Below are 19,012 nucleotides of genomic sequence, written 5' to 3' on the forward strand. Positions count from 1 at the left end.
CTTCATGCTATGCCTCCATCGATATTCCTTTTCAAAGAGCAAATTCCACGGTGCGAATAGAAAGAAAAGCTGCATCTGGCCCAAAAGAAAAGACGGCTCGCATCGCTTTGCGGGGTGATGTGCAGCAGTGGTACCTGCCAAGCGCCCAACGCGATGAAGGCGGACGCGGAGGTGCCGAGATCCAGATGTCGCGTCCTCCACGCGACGCTAGGGGAGTGATGTCATACCATCCTTTCATCGCCTTTTGACGCAAGCTGGAGCAAGCACCACCAAGAATCTCCGTCTTATGCATGGACGCCACCAGATCGAGTATGGCGCATCCAATTTATGATGCGCTCTCCAGCGCTATTACGCATTGGCGCCCTCCAAGTCTCGGAACCTTGGCTGCCAGGGTTTGACAGCGCGTCGCGTCTTCCCTCTTGTATGCTTGTCTCTCTTGTCAAACCTTGCCTGCATCCTCTTCCTTACTCCCATTCACAACGATACCCCAGAGCCCCTAAAAGGCCCGAAAGTCATAGAAAATGGTTGGAGGCAGACGCAACGTTCTCAACAGCCACGGCAACAGCAACGGCAATGTCAACAACCGTCGCCACAATGTCGAACAGTTCAGCAAGTACCAGCGCGTCGACCTGGAAAGCGGATATGGAGCGATTACGCCTGTCAAGCCGAAGCGTAGATTTCGCGATGCGATCGAACAAACCGTCAAAGACAACCGCGCCAATGAAATGAAACAGAAGTTGATCGACAACATCGACCATGAAGCGCTCGAAATCTACAGGAAGAGCGATGAAAGTGTATGTTGCAAACGATCGAACTGCCCATACAGATGCTAACATCCAACCTCAGCTCAAATCTATAAAGAATAAGAAGGTACGCGGTTTCTACGAGGAACAGAACGAGCGCCTAGACGACTGGGCCGAAGTCGACATGGTTGTTTCTTCACTCGCCGACGACATCGTCGATAGTATGAACCCGCGAGACGTCGATGGCGATGGCGTGGCAGAAGACCGGGGGCCGTTGGGTAACAGCGGAGAGGACTTGGAACCTTTTCTACCCGAGGAGGAGCGCAACAAGCGGGCAAAGTCCGCTAAGCACGCGAGATGGGCGATCAATGTAGGTCCAAAAATTGAAAAACGCCATCCCAAACTAACAGAACACAGATCAACGTCATCGTAAATATCCTTCTCCTTGCGGCCAAGGGTGTAGCAGCCATTTGGTCCAGCTCGCTCTCCTTGATTGCATCCCTCGTCGATTCGGCCCTTGACTTGCTCTGCACCGTCATCATCTGGACTACCAACAAGCTTGTAAGCTGGCGTGTGGAGGGTTTGCGAAAGAAGTTCCCTATCGGACGCCGACGTCTCGAACCAATCGGCATCCTGGTCTTTTCCATCCTCATGGTCATATCGTTCCTCCAGATTCTGCAAGAATCGGTCAAGAAGCTTCTGCCAAGTGGTGACCACAGTGTGTCTCAATTGCCACCAGCTGCCATTTTCGCCATGGTCGCTACAATTGTTGTCAAGGGTACCATTTGGGTAGGATGCGCAAGGGTCAAGACAACACAAGTACAGGCCTTGGCACAGGACTGCAAGACTGGTAGGCTCATTCCCTTCGCCTCTTGGAATGAAATAACTGACAAAATTAGACGTCATCTTCAACACGCTCTCCCTCTTGTTCCCGCTCATTGGAGGCCACGTCGGCGTCTGGTGGCTCGATCCCCTCGGCGCAGCTTGCCTTTCGCTTTTCATCATCTACGACTGGGCTTGCACTTGCTTCGAGAACGTCACCCGTTTAACTGGTGAGCAGGCCAGTGACCGTGTGGAGCGCAAGATGATGTACATGGCATACCGTTTCTCGCCCCTCGTCGAAGGTTTCAAGAGTCTGAAGTGCTACCATGCGGGTGATGGTGTCTGTGTGGAGATCGATGTGCTCATGAAAGAGGAGACGCCGTTGAGGAAGTGCCATGACATTGCGGAGACCCTGCAGTACTGTCTGGAGGGTCTGAACGAGGTGGACCGCGCTTTTGTTACAATGGATTGTGAGTATTCTGATCGAGAGAAGGGTGGTTGTGGATATAACGCTAACATCTTGCAGACACTTCCCAAGGTCCTACAGGCCACGCCGGCAGCTAGATCTATGCATACGAGCGATTCTCATTCTGCGCGGTTAACGGCTGGTCGCATAGCATACATGGCGTTCAGTCAGTATCATACATACCTGTGTTTTTCTCATCAGTTCCAGCGTACTAGCATTCGATTTTCCAATATTACAATCAGTACAACTTTACAACAATCACTATTGTCCCTCTACGTCATTGCTTCGTTTGCTAATTCACGCTATGACCTTTTTTAGGTCGCGAGAAGCGCGTGACGGTCAACACGCGGAGCCGGTGACCTAATAACAACAAGTCCAGCTCCAAACTATTGTGCTCATTCACAGAGAGCCCGCATTCGCAACCCTTACCACCCTCCTAAGATACACGCGCGAGCGTACCCGCGCACGACTCAACCACATATCTTCGCCGACGCCAGACTACTCAAGAATGGCCCCTGCCCCGTTCAGCGATTGCGCCGACTTCCTCGCCCATGGGCTCGAGCTCGCCGAATGCAGCATCTGTAGAGAGCCATTCGATGTCGCTCATTGGCCGCACCAGATTCGCGAGTGTGGACATGTGTTCGGAAAGATCTGTCTGGAGGCGTGGCTGAATCAGTCGGACATCCAGGGCACTTGTCCACAGTGCAGAAGCATTCTCTTTGGGACGGAGACGGAGCCTGAACCCGAGTTTGATCTTGATTGGGAGTTTGACGATCTCTACGAGCCGGAGTCCCCAAGCGTAATTGAGGCACAATATCGGTTTCGAACTTTGCAGAACTGGCATTTGGGGGGTAGCATACTGCGATCACTCGACATGTTCGATCCCGATGGGTTTCTGGTCAAGCTATGGAAAGAGATGGTGAACGCTTTCAGACCGGACGAGCGAGAGCTGAGTGCGGACGCGTGGCTTCCCTGCATCACTGGGCTCGTTAGATATCTACTCGAAGGGCTCGGTTTACCGGAGGATAACCTTGACCGCACGACCCTGGCTCTGCGACTGGACGCCTACAAGATCGAGTGTGTCGCATTCTGGGGACATATCAACCGGGAGTTCACCTATCGCCCATTCGTAAATCTTTCACGAGACATGATACAACTGGCAGGCGTGTTTCCTCGCCACGTCATCCCTGATCCAATACTTTGGCGCGCCTTAATCAGCTTTGAGAGCGTGGGAGGAGCAGAACCAAACACTCTATTTTACGATCTCCAACAATGCGACGAGCTGATGCTTACGCGAAGTACTCTTATCTCAGATCCGGAATGGCTTATGCTTGAACCAAACTATACCCCGAGAAGGCTCTATGTCGAAGGATTCTGGCGTCGTATAGCAGCTTACCTATATTTCCTGTTGGTTTTGATGGCGCAAGACTGCAAGCACAATCTCGGGCCGAACGACGTTTATAATGCTCAGGATGTGGCGAGGTTAGTGCGGACGCTCGATACCCCCATCGCATCGGGACGATCATTGAGGAACATGGGGATGTTCCAACCTCGGGTACCTGTCAGCAACGACTTCTTGATGGACTTTTGCGATCGTGCGGCTCGTTTCCATCACGAAGCGCAGATCAACAATCCACAAACTGTCCCTAGCAAAGAGCTAGCTGATCCACGCACAAGGTGTGGGCTCATCTTTTGCCACGTTAGAGGTTTTTGGCTAGGCGCGAAGACTCCGGACACGGTAGCATACGATGCAACCGACGATCACATGCGATTTGGAATTGAACAAGGTTTTGCGGGAGCGGATGGAGATGACAATGGGACTGAAGCAGGTGACGATTCGCTGCAATGAGTAGTTAGGGGCGAGAGGTGAGGTATTACTAGAAAACATTGCATATACCAAAAGCATCTGGACAATGTCTGCAGTGTAGTGGGACTCATAAGGAGGATTAGAAGACAGGGTAGCTTTCGTTATGCATCACAATACATCATCGTTGTGGCAATGTACACTTTTCCTTTCGCTGGCGTAACTCTAACCGAACGTTCATCCAGCACAGTGTCTGCTCGGGAGAATGCTCCACGGGAAGTAACAACTATGATGACATGTGTGTGCTTGCTATACGAAGCACATAAGAAGCAAGAGAATAAAGCTGACTAGGAAAGGAGCTCCTCGCCCGAAGACACCTCCTAACACAGTGAACTCCGCGTAAAGAACCAGAAAACAAAAACGCTGACTAAAACAAAAGACACTCGTCCAAAGATACCGCCTTGATCCCAAGAACTCAATCACGACTCCGTTTTACGCGCTCGCTGCTCTCAGAGTCAGCGGCCCCTCGTGCACTCCTCTTCCTCATCTCAGCACGCTCCTGCTCTTCAGTAGGCTCAGCGGGCTCTTCTCGCAACCGCTTCTGGACTTGCGCATTGTCATCGTGCGGGATGTCAGCAATGCTGCGCTTTCCCTTAAAGGGAACCGTTGTGTCTACCCCACCAACGGGATCTGTGGCAGGGGGTTGGCCTATAGCCTGGTTCTGAGCGGCCCTTCGACGAGTAATCTCGTTTCTCATGTTGTCCCTGTGGCCCCAATACTTCCTCTTATTATCCATATGTTCCAGGTAGGTTGGTAGGTTGTTCCGCCTCGACCGATTGCGGTGGTGGAGCTCAAAGTAGTGCCGCTCCTCCTTCTTCGCAAGGTCCTTCATCTCGTCCCAGGTCAGGCCACCTTGAATGTTCTTTGCGGTGTACAACCCAAAATCCCTTTCTGCGATACGTTCGAAGAGTACCTGAAGATGCCCCTGGCGAATAGCGCAGCTGATCTTATCAGAGAGGGCTTCATTCTCAGCCTTCAGGTCCTGAGCGGCCAAAGCTTCCATACACCTCCAGACAAGCTCTTCGCTTCCAAGGGGACTCACGTCTTCGACGCGAGCTCGTATAATTTCGACGGTCTTTTCGACGTCTATCATCGGCTCTCCATTGCTATCGCAAGCTTGGAACCGGGATTGTTTGGTGAGATAATCCATCATGACTTCGATGTCTGATGATTTCTCGAATGAGATGTTGAACTGGCCTTCAAACATGTCTGAGGCAGAATTGAGTTTGTTCTGCTCGTTCTTGTTCATCATCTTTCTGCGTGCTTCGATCAGTAGTCCGATGAACTGGTCTTTGATCGAAGTCTCGGGAGGGGCGGGGAGACTAGTGGACTGCGCGGTACTATTGGCAGCAGTCTGAGAGGAGCCAATATGCTTGCTCTTAGCAGCCTTTTGTGCATACTCTTTCACCCTGTGGTATTCTGCATTAGTCATCAGACTGTTCTTCATGGCGAAGTCGAGGTCATTGGCCAGCCCTCTCGCAGACTCTGCTTTGCCGATATAGTCGAATATCTCGTCCCGAATTCGGCTCTTCTCCTTCTCCTGCACCATCTGTGGTAGTGCTTTTTTGAGAACGTGGTGAAGATCAGGAATTAGTTCTAGCAGGTAATTGACCATGCCATTCGACCAATGATTGCTTGTGTTTGCCTGGACCCTGGATCTCGCTCGTGATTCAGTAGTGCTCTCAGGCGGGGGCGCGTCAACCATGTTCTGCTCCTCGGTATCTACGCGGCTGGTGACTTGAACGTCATCCATACCGTCCTGTTCAGTACCGGAAGTATCGCGAGGAGCTCGTGGTGACTCTATTCCGTCCATGATCTGGCTGAACTCTGGCCGCATGTTCTGAGAGTCGACCGGACGAGAATGAGTAGGTTCTGGGATGCAGACTTCCATCGCTTCGGTTTGCGATGCTGCTCCAAAGACGATTGACAGCTCACTAGCACTGACATCACGGTCCGTGGTATCTGTCCAGTGTGTCTGTTGATGAGTGTTGGGCTGGTTCTCACGTACACCGGCGGCGGCAACGTGGACGGTGCCATTGTTATCGCTGCCGTCCTCGTTGTTGTATTCAGTAACGGGCGGATCTGTCGCGCCGTCGTTACTCTGGGGGGCCCTTGTAGGCTCGATAGTGGTTGATGGCTCTGCCGAGACTGCATCAATAGGCGCTTTGACTTCAGCAGGAGTGCTCTTGTCGTCACCGACAACGTCGTGTAGTTCGGTGGAGTCTTCTACTCTTTCAATGGCTTGGTCAAACTCAGGAGACATTGGCGCCTCTGTGGTGAATGTGCTACAGCTGCTGACCGACGAGAATAGAGACACATCGTCGGACGAATTGTCAGACGAATCGTCGGAGAATTCCTCGTCGCTGGTGATGTCGGGTAGAGGAATATTACTGGCGTAATCGAGAACGGATACGACGCGGGGTGCATGGAGAAGTATGTGCTCTTCAGTTTTCGAAAGTGACGGAAGCGGCTTCTTGCTCGCGACGTCCAGATAGTACTCGTCAAAGGTTTGGTGAGGCTTCAAAACTTTGAAGGCGGTACACAGTTCTTCGAACGTGCACTTTGGGTTCTGGGTGACGTCCTTGTACTGCTTGGAGTGTCGCGGTGTGATAGCGGCAGAGCGGGAACGTGGCTGCTTGCCAAGGGACTCACGAGGAGTCTGCGTGGAGGTCTATTTCGCGTTAGTCTAGTGATCGCACATCAAACGGTGCAATTCTCACGGTGTTGTTGTCCGTCGGTGGTTGCGCGGCGCTCATTGCGTCCTGGACAGAAGCAACGACGACCGGTACCATCTTAGTGAGCGTCCGTTCCAGCGCGCCAGCCTCATACATCGGGCGGAGCGCGGCGAGTAGGCGAGAAACGATGCGTTCCTCCATAGCCTCCAGATACTCAACCAACTGAGGGGACAAGGAGCCTTCGGGGGTGAAGACGGGGCCGGACTTTGTGGTAGCCATTGTAGGATGATACAGGTCAAAGGAAGAAGAGGTATCTGGCAGAGGAATTGAGAGTAGTATTGCAAGAAGCTGGGTCAGACTCGCGGTGTGATATGACGGAGCGGAGTAGTGTGACTAGAAAGGTCGTGAGAGCGACGCTTTGGCCAAGATATCGCGTGCGACAGGGATCTGTAGGACTGCAGCGACTGAATACCGACTTTCATTGAGCCAGTAATATCCATGCGTGACTGAGTCCAGGTGAATGTGTCATAATAGCAAAACGTGCGAACGTGATCTACCCAAATAGGATATTCCAGGCATAAAGATCCAGCAACGTCCAATCAGAGACAGCGCTCGTAAAAATTTCAAGAACTGCGAGACACGAAGCTATGACTTGTCATCGACAATAGCAAGTCACCATACACAAGCGGCCATAAAAGCGGTAGCTTCAAGAAAGTGAAAGAGGAAGGGAAAGATACAGACACATGTTTCTGACGTCAAGCCTTGGGATACACCGCACACCTTACAGGCGAAACAGCGCTCGAGGATCGCGTCTTTGCCCCTTCTAGGCAGCCCTGAGGTGACCGAAGGATAACCTTGTAGTAGAGATAGTGACGACGCCGATTTGTAGCTCATAGGATGGTAGAGAATATGCTACTATTCTTGGCCTGATTACCGACACTCTGGAATACGAAAGGAGGGGTGATAGACTCTGAAGACACGATCCGCAGATGAAATGGAATGAGACTGGTGATATGTAAAGATGAACAGGACAGTTAGAAACTTCTCCGCTCACAAGCCTGCGTATAGGTAGCCTAGGGATAATTGCGACCGGACAGCTAGGATTTTAAGCACTTCCAGTCAGATATCTGGGCTTAGACTCTCAACAGTGATCCATCGGCATCATGCCCTTCCTCTCCCGCTGCCGGACAAAGCGTGCTACGAGACGACGCGTGCGGCCCATTGTCACTTCGCTTACGCAACTCGATTATTCGGACGTGCTCAGGATGGAATTAGCGGCAACGAGTTGTAGGATCTGGGGATGGCGTCGTCGCGTGAAAGGTGTTTGAGATGGGGTGGCTGGAGAGACGCGTTGGAGTTTGGCTGGGGATCGAACATTACGTCATATCTGAGTAATCACATGTCTGCCCCTAACGCGCGACGCGACGCAACCCTCATCCCACCATCCATCGCGATGCACGTCGACCTACAACGCAAATAAACAACCAAGCGCGCTTCCATATGCAGACACTCATGCTGTTCGCCAATTTTCGCAGACTCTTTGGCCATCGCGTCGTGACTGCTTCACTGCAGCATCATCAGTATAGCTTCGTAAAGCCTACAACCTCTGAAGTATGGGATTCAAACGATTTGTCTAACGTCTAGCTTTGGAGTCGGACTTCCTGTGTAGAAGGGTGTTGAGAGGCTAAACATAGCGTTTCGGGCTGCCGCATAGGCTGGCAGGTGCTCGTTTCCATCTCCACGCAGCCGCCACGTCGATGTGTCAGCCAGCACCGCACGGTATCTTCACGATCTAGTACTCCGATACACGGTATCGATTCTCGCGCCTTATCTGATCATCTGGTGTTGGCAGCCATACATGGCCAACACGTAACACAAAAATAGCGGTATGCGGTGACGCTAGACCAGATCCAACCATGCTTACACATGCTTACATTGCGCCGGTGGCTTCAATATCACACACTCCGTGCGGTCAATGGAGATTTCGGGGCTTATCATCTACGAAGTATAATGTAGTATGTGGAACACTCAATCAAAGCTTCAAGTCCAGCTACATAGCAATCTCGACAAGATGGTGAATGTCACCAATGCCAACGGCATCACCGGCGCCAACTTCGACGTATTCGGCACCAATCGCGTTCTTCCTCGGGCAATGACAGCATTCACAGCCATCGCGTGGTACAACTCGATTGAGCTCATCATCCTCATCTTCGTCGTATTCAGACGGTACACTGGTCTATACTTCTGGAGTTTGATAGTTAACACGCTCAGCATTGTGCCGTATGCGACAGGTAGGCAGAAGCTTCTAGGTTCGCATTGGTGATGGCTAACTGAGTCTCCAGGAGCATGGATGAAACAAAACAGCGTTGCGCATGATCCTCGCATTTACAACACCCTACTTACAATCGGATGGATATTGATGGTACCCGGACAATCCATGGTTCTGTACTCTCGCCTACATCTGATATCGCCGAACCTCAGGCTTCTACAATTCATCTTTTGGGTCATCGTTGTTTCAGCAGTATGCCTTTGCGTGCCGACCGTAGTCCTGAATCTACGATTATTCACCAATCACCCTGAACGATACCTCCGCGGTTACATGGTCATGGAGAAAATACAAATGACACTCTTCACCATCCAAGAGATCTCGATATCCTGCATCTACTTATGGGAAACCCGCAAGCTAATGCGCGTCATCCTCAACGGAAAGGCCAGGAAGTGGATGTGGCAGCTCGTCGCAATGAGCATACTGCTGCTAATACTGGATATCGCGTTGCTTACGACGGAGTTCTTGAATCTCTACATGATACAAACGACCTTCAAATCACTTGTTTACAGCTTCAAGCTCAAGATTGAGTTCGCAGTACTCAGCCAAATCGTGCGCGTCATCCAAGATCGTGCGCATTCTAGCCGCTCGGCCGCAACGCCCCCGGCGGATTTGGAACGCCAGACCAACGTCCGAAAGCCAACATCTAGTCAGGTGTCAGAAGTAGAGAGCTCGCAGCGCAATGTGCCACTTCAATGGCGCTTATCAGGAGAGGCTACATCTTTTGTCTCACCAGTCGCGCTGACTATGGCGAAGGGACATGAAGTCAAAAGCGCTAAATGCAGCGTCGTGTCTATAGACGCGATGTATCCTGGGAGATTGGGATGATAGCGCGATAGACATGCTATGGTCGAGTGAACGATGGAGATTGATTGATGGGAGGGATACGGCTTGGAACTTGCGGCAGTCACGTATAGAAGGCTCTTCGACCGGTGAGCATTGGCGCGCGCTGCACCTGCTCTCAGCTAGAGTATCACCTACTTCCATGCGCGATTGGAACAGTCTGCAGTGTGCCTTACACCGTCGACCTTTGCAATGCTTCTTCGGCGTTGACAGGTCGGCGTCCGCGACCAAGCTCTTTCTTTGGGCGGCGAGATACGTTCTCGATTCGAGCAAGCTTGGTCAAGCTCCACTTCGACATATCCGTAGTCTACGGCTGTTCAGTGAGAATACAGCTGAAGCAGAATGTCGATGAGCTTTGGTTGGAGACTATGGCGATGGGCGCACATGAGATCGGCATGTTTCCGGAAAGTTGCTGGTACTTTGGTTGAGAGCTACCATAACAGCGCTCACAGTTTTCGTACTGGACGGTGTCACAGGGACAGGAATAGTTGATTATGGGTGAATTACGAGAAGAGAGGAGTTGACACCAAGTTACTGTCAATTTGGAGTGTAGCGAATCACAACTTATAACGCTATTGCAAAACACTGTAGGCATGCGACAAGATTATCGGTAGTATGTGCATCAGCTACAAAATATGCAGAAGTGTACCCGAAGGTGTTCGCAACAATTCTTGCCATGTCATCTTCGCTGCAAGACAAAACGCCAAGAAATTGTGGGTGGGCGCAAACCACATGTCAAACGATACCTAGTAGTCAAGTATCACATCACACTATTCCACATCCTCCGCGTACCCCCAGGTTCACTCTGCTTTCCTGGCTGAAGTTTATCCCAGCTTGAATGTGTCTCCACTCCAGCCATACACACGCGCTAGTCGCCGTCCAAAGCGCTTGGCCATGATGTACGGAATGTCGCTGTCGGGATGCGGCTCGTGAAACTGTATGTTTCGATCAGCATCTAATGCGTCTCCAGGTGCAAACTGCCAGGCTGAGCCCTGGAGTTTCTCAACTGAGAACCCGACGCGTGCCATAGCTCGCTTGAACTCGACCCACTTGACGCCCTTGGGTAAGTCGCCAGTCTCGGAAGTGGGTGTATGAAAGAGTGTCTTGAAGACCTTATGTGCGCGCTGGTCGACAAGAATGGTTGGCTGTGGGGTGGCAGTGGCGTTGCTATCGGGTGGCAGTGCGGCCAGGTCATGGTCGGCGGTAACAGTATCACCGCGGGTCTTGGCCTTTGTCTTCTCCTCGATGACCATGCGATCAAATGCGCCCGTGATCTCCAGTGTCTTGTTGTGTACCATGCGAGAGAGCGGCTGGTACACATACTCAGGCTTCTCCTTCGGTGTGAGCTTGATGGCGACTGGATCGACCCAAGGAGGAGTCCGGTAAAGAGCCCCACCTTCTTGTAGGCACTCCCAAATGAGTGGATGCTGTCTGACCCCAGTCCTATCTTCGAACAAGCTGTCAATCGTAGCCCAGAATCGATCCAGGTTGGCCTCGGCTTGTCGCAGGGTTTCGACGTTCTCGCGCGTCCTTCGCTTATGGATTGGATAGTTCAATCTCTCTCTGAAAGGCTGTACGTAATCCGTCGGAATAGTGAAGTCCAGTAATTTCATGTGCCATTCGCTAAACTCTGCGACTGTATCCAGAGTCAATGTACGCGTACACTTGTGGTGGCAGAGACTTGCTACGACTTTCGGTGATCGTTCCCATAACGAAAACTGGCGAAGACATTCCAAGAGAACGGACATATCCGTAACCAGGTTCAACATTCTACTAGACATCATCTTGCCAGCTTCAGAACTTGTTTGAAGCAGATTGTCCAATCGTTCCAGTGCCAGAGCAACAGGTGCCAGATCCGTCAAGCCACTGATTCCTTCCAGTGCGTCGAACAGCGCTTGCTGAACGTGACCGAGGGCTTTCTTCGGCTCATGCCATGACCTTCCCGTTTTGGTATCAGTTCTGGGGTGAAAGAATTTGCGGATATTTGGCGCATTGAACGTGACAATTTTGAGCTTCGTTGCGACTACGTTCTTCGTACTTTTGACTGCTAGCCGAGCCTCTGAGACTGCATGAACGTGATCATGAAGACTCATATCGCTGGTCAAAATATCGGGAAGCTGAGCAAACCGACGGTCAATCTCAGACCAATATGAAAGCATACAATTTGCCTCGTCGATAATGTACATTATGCATTTGCTCCGGTATGCATCGATGCCGTCCCGTTGATAAGGTTGGAGGGTAGCGCTAGAATCTTTGTGGGGTGCATGCTGTTCAAATTCCAAGAGGGTATCCGCAAAGTAACCTGGGTCCTCCCTCATTGCTCGGATGTGTTCTTTCTGAGTATCCAAGATGGCACTGACGTAGCCTCGAAGCCTTACAAAGTTGAGAGAGTCCCAACCATAGTAGGGAGCAGACATGAGGACGTTCGAGAAAGTTGCATGACCAACTTCGTCGTCTTCGAGCAAATCTACGGGTGGAGGCTCGTCCTGGATAGCGTAGTCGAACAACTGATCCCATGAGATTTCATGCAAGATCGCTGTACTGCATCGAAGCAGAAATTCGAGTATGTATTCCTGCATCTGCAGTATCCGGATACTCGATCTTGCACAGATCTCGAAAGACTCCTCGGTAGCACGGAAGTTTTGTCCAGGGATTCGATCGCGAACGAGCTTACCATAGGTTGCGGGATCGGCGTCTCGGGAGAACATAACAGCAGTTCCATTGCAAAAATCAAGATCGTTACAGGGAGTTGTTTTAGCAAGTAGGAGAAATTCTTCCTCGATAGATGCGAAGTTCCAAGGCGATTTGCGACCTCTTGCATGGATGAAGGCAAGCAAAGGTTTACTCTGTGTAAGACACTTAAGGTTGACTGTATCTCATCAACAAATGAGACAAACAAATTCTCCGGAGTATATAGACTCACTATAAGGAAACGCGCCGAACACTGCTTGAGAGAGATGATCATGGGATATGTCTGGCGAGACAGCGAGTAGTACGCTACGGCGTTTGCTGCGTGACATCTTGATCCATCTCTTTCTTATCAAGGATTCGTGGCGAAGCACAATCATGTTCAAGGTCTTGTAGATGTCCGTGACCCGGTGGCCAAGTTCCGCCGCGTGGTACTCAATGGCATCGATCGTTGAGGGCGCGATGATTTCGTTTTTGTTCAGGATTTGCTCCAGTTGTTCGAGCGACATCGGTTCTGGTCTGCATTACTTTGTCAGTGAGCTCACAAGAAATAATCGCGCTAACTCACTCCATGTCCAAAGGCGGACCTGCGGTGGCTTCCATGGTTGCGACTGCCTTATGGTGTAGCGTGGACGTTCGCAAAAATCTTCTGAATATTGAAAAGTATTGAGCAAACGCGTCGGGCGGGGAAAAGTCGCGCCGGCGGCGGTAGTAGTAGCAACAGGTCGCGCAGTCTACCCAAAGAGCAGACGATGACTCAGCGAGGTGAAGGCATAATATCCCAGAAATTGGACACCGTCATCAGATTGATCGAGTGCGCAAGATATGCGAACGTCGCGTATAGTGATGTACTGAAAGTGAAGGTGAGTGATGCGCTTCACCCAAGCTACCATTTTGGGTTCTTAGCTTCTAGCTGCAAGATGAGTGAGAGGGTACCATACCTAAAGGTCGCGCCACTTTGCAGCCATCTGGTAAGAATAACTTCTGAGGAAATAAAGGCTCTTCATAGGTTCCGATACTGGATCTGAGGAGTAAGGCGGCGTATAGCGATAACGAGTGCTGGAGATGCGGTCTTTCCATGGAAAAACTAGGTCCATTGGTAGCAGTCAGAATCCATATCCTCTCTGGACTACAGGTGAGGATATTTGCGCGCTTTCGGATGCGCGTAATGACCAGACAAGGCATGTTCGTGGTGAGTGTCGAGGGTCTCGCATGACCTTGGTTCAGGTGGAACGATGTCGTTGATGCTCGAGAAGCATGGAGATTTCGCTGACCCAAACAGGTATGCAGCCTGTTACCTTCTCTTCAGATAATCTTGACCCGTCGAATGGGTAGAGCTTCAACGAAATCGTTTAGTATCCTCCCACGTTCTACAACGGATGTTTTCGGCCCACATTTTGCTTCAAGGTAGATAACTCCCATTCTTTCGAAAGTTTCATCTGACATTTCTCGCAGAACCAGCCCCATAACATGAGTCAGTTCGGGGTAATGGCGCTTCTCGGGTTCATTGCCAATAATCATCGGCACAACAATAAAAGTGTCTCCAATTGTGACAGGCCGATCACCAGAGGTCCAATCGAAGTCAACTGGCATGGGTCGCCCTTTGTATGTTCCAACGCTCTCGCATAAAGGAGATGATATTTCCATAGAAGGCTGATAGAGTTTGTGTTCTTCGTCGTGAGTTTGCGTCAGTCGGGCCATACAGGTGTGGCCCTCCACCGTGATACTAGCATTCGCGACTTGGCCAATCTGAGCCGGCCCGACGCGGGTAAAGGTCAAATCACATAGTCGTAGAGATGGCAACATCAGTCCACTCTCCCAGCCAATCTGGGTTTGTACTGATGGCCATGCCCATGTTGGAATGGAGCATGAGGAACGCGGCAGCACAGAATATGGACCGTCTATGGTACGCCAGACAAGATCAGTGAGCAGACTGCTTGACCACATACCAGCGATATATGTGTCTTGCCTTCGCAACCGTACTTCTCGTTCAACTATGGCAGCAATTGCCGGTAATCGATCGCTCCTGTACGTCAGCCTCAACCCCGAATATGTGGTTGCGATCTCACGCCAGCGGTCGACTGGATTGTCAATGAGTCCATAAAACGTAAAGCTTTTGGTATCGCGTGGATAGATTTCATCGTAGGTCGACCCGTCTTCTGCGATGAACATGGTGGGGCATTGCCAATACATCTGAGGGAAATATTAGAGATCTGATGGATACTGCATGGATGCGAACCACAACCGATTTTACAGGTTACGTCCACGTTCATACTGAAACGATACAGATTCCGTCCCGCTAGCAGTAGAGTAATGTTCTTGAGAGAAACGGATACTAATGGCTCACCTGGTCTTTGCAAAAGTGAATCATTCGTGGCGATAAAAGTCGCTCTTGATACACCCAAGCTCGAGTCAGAAGCGGGAAGTCCGCGAAAGAAAAGTTCGATGACACAGGAAATTCATCTGGATTGTTCTGTATGTAAGGGCGAGGGAACTTTCCTCGTTCTTCCCTTACGTAGAGCCCACAATCTCTCAATTTCCGGGCCTTGTATCTCTTGCGGTCTGGTGCGAATAGTCCAAAGTCGCTGTTGCTAGCCGATGTAGCTGCAATGGTAAGATGAGCTTGTTGATAGATATTTGCCATCGTTGCGGCTGCTTCCTCCCAGTCATTTTTATCATCTTGCATAATACCTAAATGCATGAGTTTTAGTGACCTAAACTACAACTCCGGAAGGGAGTAGCTTACAGCAGGCATCGATCCAGATGAAGCGTATGCCAAGCCGTGCGCACAAGTGAATCGCTTCTGAAAAGGTTTTCGGTAGCTGGTCAATTACTATGCCATCTATTAGGCGACTGTGCGTTGTCTTATCCAGTCTGATTGTAGGACCTGATGAGCCCCAGCAATGGCTCAGACAGGCGTATATCGCTGGCGTACTGAAGCGTTCTCGAAGATACACATGCTTGCCATCTATTTCAAATATGCGTTTCGGAAGTTGGACGATCTTGCGTCCACCGCAGGCTCCATGATGCTCAACACAGGTTTGGATCCAATTGTACAGTGTCTGAAGAGCTAGGTCTGAAGATGTGTCTTCCGAGGGAAGTGCTCTCATAGGTACGGGTAATTCCGCCTGCGTGACATTGTGCGTGATAACTTCTTGGCCTGCATGCATGTCAGACATTGCAAACTCACTCCGCGCTCTTGACCCTTAGATGTACAGGGCAACAGGATACCCTTGGTTTTCTTACTATCAATCGAAACGCGATAGCCAATATCATACGAGACTTACATTTTAAACGAAACAGCTCAAGATCTGCGCTTGACCGGCTAGAATCGCCATTCGCGTCTGAAGCTGGCTGGTAAGAGATTGTTATTGGATGGTCCCCTGATATTACTCTGATCGCTTTGATGTTTTCGATTGGAAACTGTCCATTGCTGTACGATATGAGAGCGTCGAGTACAATTTTGCAACTTTGGCAAGCAGCAGCTGCCCCGAGTTGAAGGCTTGAGATCGTTCTCGCTATCCCCCTGATGCCCCAGCTATCCATCTCTTCAGCCCACCTTTCCATCGAAGTGAACAAGTATCTCGTTCCACAAAGGTCGTGGCTTTCTTCATCAAATTCGTCTTCGGAAGCTGAAGTCGCAGGGACAATAGAGTCCAAACTCGTCGTAGATGTCTCAACCGGGTCGACGGATCCACTGTCCAGATCCTGGGTATCCATCGCGGTAAGGGATCAGAAGCCAAGAAACATATAGGTCAGCAAAAGAGTGCAAACGAAGCTGCGATGCAAACGATCCCATCGCGCTCAGGAGGGTAGCAGCCATGAGGCCGCCAAGACGCGGGGCAGCATGCATCTTCACGGCACGGGCGATGATGCAGTCCTGTGTCACATGCTGATTGCAGGTTCCGATGCCGGTGACTGAATTGGGGGCAGGTGCTTCTTTTTCGCTCGCTGATTGAACGATGGAGGTCTGGAGAGATTGATGGCGACGGCCGGATGGATGAGAAGGGGACGCGGTAGCTGTACGCGCTAAAACGCGCCAGCCACAAGGGCATCTTCCCGTCACCGAGGAAAGAGCGTTCGCAATCTTTAACAATACCGCTATCACACAAGGGCAAACAGCTTCTCGCACAGTATACTAATTCATTGATTCGTCTATCATAGACGCGTTACTTCATATGTGTCATCCCCAATCATCTTTACCAGCATTCCACCACGCTGGCCTTCCATTTCCTCCTCCCTTCCAAACGAACAATAAAAATATCAGAACTCCACCGACGCCTTCGTGTGGCTCATGTCGAGCATATATAGGCGTAAAATAAGATAAAGAAATGCAAATGATATACGAGAATCAAAGTTCCGTCCGACACCCATACCCTACCACACACATTTTTTGCATGCGCAGGAGCAGGTATTTTGCCTCCCTCAGTCCAACTATAGTATCTCCTTCAGCTTCTCCTTCTGTGCGCTTGTCAAGCTGGTAGGGAACTTGATCTTTACGCCGACGATGAAGTCGCCGCGATCTGAGGGTTTCTTGGACTTGGGCATGCCGAGGTTGGGGTATCGTTCTGTCCAGGTGGGACCGGTGGGACCGCCGCTGCCGACGCTGAGTTGTTTGCCGTCGATAGTTTGGACGGTTCGGCGCCAGCCGGTAAGGGCTTCTTTGAGGTCGATTTCGATCGTGTGCTTGACGTCGTCGCCTTCGCGGGTGAACATTGCGTGGGGTTTCTGTGGTGTCGTTAGTATCGTTTCTTTCATAAATTGGGAATGGAAAGACTTACCTCAGAAACGATGAAGTGCAGATCTTGTGTTCCACCCTCCACCTGGTCGCCGACGTCTGAGAACTTGATCTTGCTGCCAGCCTTCAGCCCCTTCTTGATGGGTACCTCCAGAATCCGGTCTTGCGTACTTTGCTTGCCGGTACTCTGGTCGTATGTCTTGCGCTTGATCTTGAGCTTCTTCGTGGTGCCGTTGTACAGCTCCTCCAAGCTCACCGCAAGCGGCTTCTCCACGACTGTGACTTCAGGCTCTGGTGCTCGTCGTCCGCCGCGGAATCGGCCGCCTTTTCCACCTCCACCGCCGCCACCGCCCATACCACCACCCATTCCGCCAGGCATACCGCCCATGCCAAAGCCGCCAAAGTCAAAGTCATCACCGCCGGCGCCGCTGTTGCGCATGAACTCGCCAAAGATATCGTCGGCGTTGGAGAAGTTGAAGCCGTTCCCGCCGCCGCCCGTCGAGAAGTGGAACGAGCGTGTGCCGCCAGGCATGCCACCCGACGATGCGAAGGGGAAGCCTCCACCGCCTCCTGCACCCGCAAATGGGTTACCGCCCGCACCTCCAGCATCTTCAGGATGTGGTACGCCGCCGCGTAGTATAAATTCGAGCCCGTATTGGTCGTACGTTTTGCGCTTCTCGGGGTCGGAGAGGATCTCGTAGGCTTGTGAGCATTCTAGACGTGCTGTTAGCATCCTATATCCAGTCTATATGAGCTAGTGAGGCAATACACATACCTTTGAACTTCTCAGCAGCTTGCGGGTTGTCCTTGTTCTTGTCGGGGTGCCACTTCAGCGCGGCCTTGCGGTATGCTTTCTTGATCTCATCTTGCGTCGCGGTTTCTGATATGCCTAGAACTCAGTCAGCAATAGTTCATGTATCTACCCGAGACCTCGACCACCCCGGGCCCTGGCATGCCGCGTCCTGGCAGGGCAAGGCGGTGGAGGGGCACATCCGAGGCAAACGTACCTAATGAATCGTAGAGCTTGGACTCCTTGACCATTTTGAAGTCCGGTGATTAGAAAAGAAGGGTATCTCGTGTATGCGCAGGTAGTGTTTGTAAGCTTCTTTGGGGGCAGCTTATGAGGTTGGGTCGCATTTATCACTCGAGCTCTGGATGTCTCTCCACTTGTCAAACGACGCTAGCGGTGACGTCGAGCCCTGACGCGGAGCGAACACAGGGAAGGTTCGAGAAGCTTCAACCACAATGCCATATCCCGACCATCACAAACTCTGATGTCGTGTATCATGCGCTTGGGATCATAATTAGAAACCTGAATTCGTCGCACAGGGATCGTATCGAATCGACGTATCTAGCAATGAGCTGGCGCGCTCCACCTGACGACGCGCGCTTGCCGTTCCTCGTGGTCTTCCTTGACGCGCCCCGCTCTTGCAGTCTAAGAAGCTTCACTTCAACACGTGAAGCCTCGCAGCTGAAATGAGGTCGCTATGCGTTAAATTTGTATGACTTACGGTTCCGGATATGCCGAACGCGTCATTGCGTTGCGAGCTTCCCAACTCAACTGACAGCTTGAGGTCGTTTTCCAGTAGCTACTTTACGATGCAATGATCCAGCGCCAGCTTGAGCACGCCGCCGAAGTTCTTCGAATCCACAGGCTAGCCAGCAACTACCTGAACACATGTGTAATTTATATGCAAGACATATCAACATAGGTTTCGCAACCCTAATACCTTGCCTTGGCCTGTCGGCGTGGATATCCATGTCTATGTGCTAAGTCCCAGAGTGGTGTTAATACATCACAGAAGTCATCAATACAGCTTACGAGAGCACTGCGCATCAATGACAGC

The 19,012-nt window shown here is 51.1% G+C and overlaps 5 protein-coding genes across 5 annotated transcripts; 2 read left to right on the forward strand and 3 right to left on the reverse strand.

Moving 5' to 3' along the window:
* Positions 1 to 521: 521 nt before the first annotated feature.
* J4E85_005583 (uncharacterized protein) lies at positions 522 to 2,129 on the forward strand (the record flags this gene model as incomplete). Its single annotated transcript, XM_051469828.1, has 5 exons — positions 522 to 794; positions 847 to 1,113; positions 1,161 to 1,593; positions 1,643 to 2,035; positions 2,092 to 2,129. 5 exons carry the CDS (start codon positions 522 to 524, stop codon positions 2,127 to 2,129), a joined length of 1,404 nt encoding a protein of 467 aa, XP_051326659.1.
* A 2,181-nt stretch (positions 2,130 to 4,310) lies between these two features.
* Positions 4,311 to 6,849, reverse strand: J4E85_005584 (uncharacterized protein; the record flags this gene model as incomplete). Its single annotated transcript, XM_051469829.1, has 2 exons — positions 4,311 to 6,566; positions 6,616 to 6,849. The coding sequence occupies 2 exons, from the start codon at positions 6,847 to 6,849 to the stop codon at positions 4,311 to 4,313; spliced, it is 2,490 nt and encodes an 829-aa protein (XP_051326660.1).
* A 1,792-nt stretch (positions 6,850 to 8,641) lies between these two features.
* On the forward strand, positions 8,642 to 9,660 carry J4E85_005585 (uncharacterized protein; the record flags this gene model as incomplete). Its single annotated transcript, XM_051469830.1, has 3 exons — positions 8,642 to 8,879; positions 8,913 to 9,552; positions 9,606 to 9,660. 3 exons carry the CDS (start codon positions 8,642 to 8,644, stop codon positions 9,658 to 9,660), a joined length of 933 nt encoding a protein of 310 aa, XP_051326661.1.
* Positions 9,661 to 10,563: 903 nt separating this feature from the next.
* Positions 10,564 to 13,030, reverse strand: J4E85_005586 (uncharacterized protein; the record flags this gene model as incomplete). Its single annotated transcript, XM_051469831.1, has 3 exons — positions 10,564 to 12,614; positions 12,663 to 12,946; positions 12,996 to 13,030. The coding sequence occupies 3 exons, from the start codon at positions 13,028 to 13,030 to the stop codon at positions 10,564 to 10,566; spliced, it is 2,370 nt and encodes a 789-aa protein (XP_051326662.1).
* A 3,831-nt stretch (positions 13,031 to 16,861) lies between these two features.
* On the reverse strand, positions 16,862 to 18,206 carry J4E85_005587 (uncharacterized protein; the record flags this gene model as incomplete). The annotated part of the gene is made up of 4 exons (XM_051469832.1): positions 16,862 to 17,155; positions 17,209 to 17,879; positions 17,941 to 18,054; positions 18,173 to 18,206. 4 exons carry the CDS (start codon positions 18,204 to 18,206, stop codon positions 16,862 to 16,864), a joined length of 1,113 nt encoding a protein of 370 aa, XP_051326663.1.
* Between the last annotated feature and the right edge of the window lie 806 nt (positions 18,207 to 19,012).

This window comes from Alternaria conjuncta, assembly GCF_024043145.1.
Source record: "Alternaria conjuncta strain BMP 0040 chromosome Unknown scaffold_7, whole genome shotgun sequence".
Lineage (NCBI taxonomy): Eukaryota > Fungi > Ascomycota > Dothideomycetes > Pleosporales > Pleosporaceae > Alternaria > Alternaria conjuncta.